We start from the raw sequence: 2,839 nt of genomic DNA, 5'->3' as shown, positions 1-2,839 counted from the left end.
GCTGTATCAGTCACACAGAGGACATGCAGATTTTAGCAGTATTGATATTATACTCTGATTGCAAGTTCTACTACAAGTGTACGGATACTACGGACATGGACACTTGTAACCAAACGCTGCGGGACAAATAAACCAATGCTCCCCCCCGGCCCGTTATTCCTTTAGAAAACTAGAATGGAATAGAGAATTACAAAAGCAGGGATCTGGCCACAATTGCCCCCCCAGAGAAGGAAGTTTTAAAAGAGAAGAGCAATGGCAGCCTGCGGTCACGAGGACATGCCTGAAGCCACACGTGGGGACACGTAGGTGCTCGGCCTCAATTCCCCTGTCTCTCAGTATAAGGTCAATACTGCCAAGTTCATCTGTGACAATAGCACTTGGAGTCATACCATTGCCTCCATTATTGATCTGATCCTCCTCAATCCTCCTTTTGACAATCCTAAAATGATTGACATGTGCTCCACAATCCTTTAATCCAAAGCATTCTTAATCCATCTCTTCAGATATGTCTACAGAAAGACACACGAAAAGGCAAGATAAAATGTAAGATCCCCCAGAAGAGACAAGTTAGCCACAAACATCCCAACATCCCCAGCTCGTCTCGACCACAGCGGAACACTGAGACATTTACACAGCAATACCACAGCTCCAAGAATGTTGGTATTGAACTAGAACTAAACCAGAACAATCCTGACTGACAGCAATTAAAATACAATTTACCAAAGACAGGAGGGGAATGTCGGTGTCGAGGAGCAAATACTCACTAGGGATTTTACACAAGAATGCAATTCAACACTTCAGCCAATTTGAGTAAAACAGTTGGAATTTAAAAAAAAATAAATGAAAGACTGTACTAAGTAAAGGAAAACTGTATACAACATGGGGTTCTACAAAAAGATCAGAGCTAGAGTGATGTTTATGTACGAGATCGGGATCTGCTGTGGCGGGGAGAGTAGCGTGGAGATCCTCTGCTTCTTCTTGGGGAATAACTGCGGCTTCTGCTGTTGCTGCGACTACGGCTCCTGCTACGACTACGGCTGCGGGACCGAGATCTTCCATAGCTTGGGCTTCTTGGGCCATCAACTTTAACACGGATGTAGGCAGTTTCTCCCTATTGGATAGACAGAACTTTCGATTGAAACGTCGAGGCTTCAGGGCCATGTTTCAGGCATGCTGACAGACTGTAGACAGCGTTACTACGGCCGGGACAGACAGCAGAGCTTACACGTCTATGTCCAGCCTGACCACACACTTATTTAGCTGCTCCGTAACCAAACAATGACCACCACGCGTTCCTTACCTTCACATCCTACTGTTAAGCCCCTTGTATCCAATTCTGGCCAAAGAAAGTAAGTGTGATACCTACCTCGTGAGATCTAAATTTAGTGTTATCCAGCTTTCGCACAGCGTAGGTCATGTCTTCCTTCCGCACAAACTCCACGACACCAGTGCCATCTCGGAAAACATCAGCATAACATACATCACCTGCTTCACGCATGTGATCCTTTAAATCCTGCCAACTTCCACTTGGAGGCAGCCCTAGAGAAAAACCAAAACGTGACTTTAAAACCAGATTAGAGCCTCACCTCCCGTATTACAGCAGCAGAAGCGCAGCGAGGGAGAGGAGCGCTCAGCACCGCGGGGACAGCACCGCTCCCCTCCCAAAGCACACGAGGCCACGCTTTTTAAGGAGAAGCTCGCAGCAGCACCGCGCCCGCAGGACCCCGGGGGAGCACTCAGGCTGAGAGAGAGCAATGACTCACCCGAGACGATCACTCTGTACTCCGAGCGCCGGGACGGGGGGCCGTACCTGCCCCGGGGGGCTCCTCCCCCCCCGCCGCCGCCGCCTCCTCTGCCGGTGCCGCGGCCGCTCCGGGGGAACTCCACGCGGAGGCGATACCCATCGTAGTCGTAGCCGTCCCGCCCGTAGACGGCGTCCTCCGCGTCCCTGCGGGCGGCACGGGGCGGGCGGTGAGCGCGGCCGCCGCACCGCCCGCCTTTGTTCCCGCTTCCCGCCCGCCTCTCCCCGCCCGCCGCCTGGCCGGGCCCCGTTAGCGCGGCCCGGGCCGCGGGGCAACGCTCCCAGGCGGGCACCGACGGCTCCGCGGGGCTGGGAGACCCGGGGCAGCGCCAGAGGGCCTCACCTGGGGTCCTCAAACTCGACGAAGGCGAAGGGCGGGCCCCCGCGGCGGTTCTTCAAGTCGATGTCGCGGATGGCGCCGTACTTGTAGAACACGTCCTCGATGTCCTTGGTGCGGATGTCGGGGGGCAGGTTCCCCACGTAGATGCGGCAGTCGTTGTTGCCGGCCGGGCCGCGGATGACGCCGCCGCCGGACATGGCGAGGTCGGCAATGTTTGCGGCGGCGCGGGGCGGTGCGGGCGGCGCGGGGCGGCGGTGGCGGGGCCGGGCCGGGCTCTCGGAGCGCTCGTCACCTCCCCCGACCGCCGCTTCAAAATGGCGCCCGCGGCTCCGCTCGCGCTGCCTCTGCGCGCACCGATCTCACCCCGGGACGCAGCACCGGCCGCAGCACCGCCCGCGCTCACGGCGGACCAGCAGCGCACGCGTCTTCCGCCGCGCCCTCGCTCTTCCGCCCCGCGCATGCGCGGTTCCACCGCAAAGTAGTCCCTCGGTTCTCGCCGCCTCGGCGAAGCCGAGTCCGTGAGGGGGGCCGCAGCTGTGGGGCGCGGGGCTGCGGGAGCTCGATTATAACGTGGGGAGCCTGCGGTCCCCGCGGCAGATGAGAGACGCTCCTCCCGCCAGCGCCTTAAACGGCGGAGGCCGCGTGACGTCACGTCCGGTGCGGCGCCCCGCGCCTTTAGGCCCGGCCGGGGATGGCGC

The 2,839-nt window shown here is 58.1% G+C and overlaps 1 protein-coding gene across 1 annotated transcript; it reads right to left on the bottom strand.

The window, feature by feature from the left end:
* Positions 1 to 791: 791 nt before the first annotated feature.
* SRSF1 (serine and arginine rich splicing factor 1) lies at positions 792 to 2,466 on the bottom strand. The gene is made up of 4 exons (XM_066563471.1): positions 2,145 to 2,466; positions 1,764 to 1,948; positions 1,367 to 1,539; positions 792 to 1,111 (listed from the first exon to the last, which is right to left on the bottom strand). The coding sequence occupies exons 1-4, from the start codon at positions 2,336 to 2,338 to the stop codon at positions 917 to 919; spliced, it is 747 nt and encodes a 248-aa protein (XP_066419568.1). The 5' UTR covers positions 2,339 to 2,466; the 3' UTR covers positions 792 to 916.
* Positions 2,467 to 2,839: the final 373 nt, after the last annotated feature.

This window comes from Molothrus aeneus, chromosome 20 (assembly GCF_037042795.1).
Source record: "Molothrus aeneus isolate 106 chromosome 20, BPBGC_Maene_1.0, whole genome shotgun sequence".
NCBI classification, from domain to species: Eukaryota; Metazoa; Chordata; class Aves; order Passeriformes; family Icteridae; genus Molothrus; species Molothrus aeneus.
The sequence above is the reverse complement of the archived record's forward strand: the minus strand, read 5'-3'. Positions and strand labels throughout refer to the sequence as shown.

Excerpts from the sequence above, each read along its gene's own strand:
- SRSF1 (XM_066563471.1), bottom strand. The coding sequence starts at position 2,338 with ATGTCCGGCGGCGGCGTCATCCGCGGCCCGGCCGGCAACAACGACTGC. Across the intron at positions 1,949-2,144 it reads GTCGAGTTTGAGGACCCCAG|GGACGCGGAGGACGCCGTCT; the intron begins GTGAGGCCCTCT and ends TGCCGCCCGCAG. Across the intron at positions 1,112-1,366 it reads CTAAATTTAGATCTCACGAG|GGAGAAACTGCCTACATCCG; the intron begins GTAGGTATCACA and ends TCTATCCAATAG.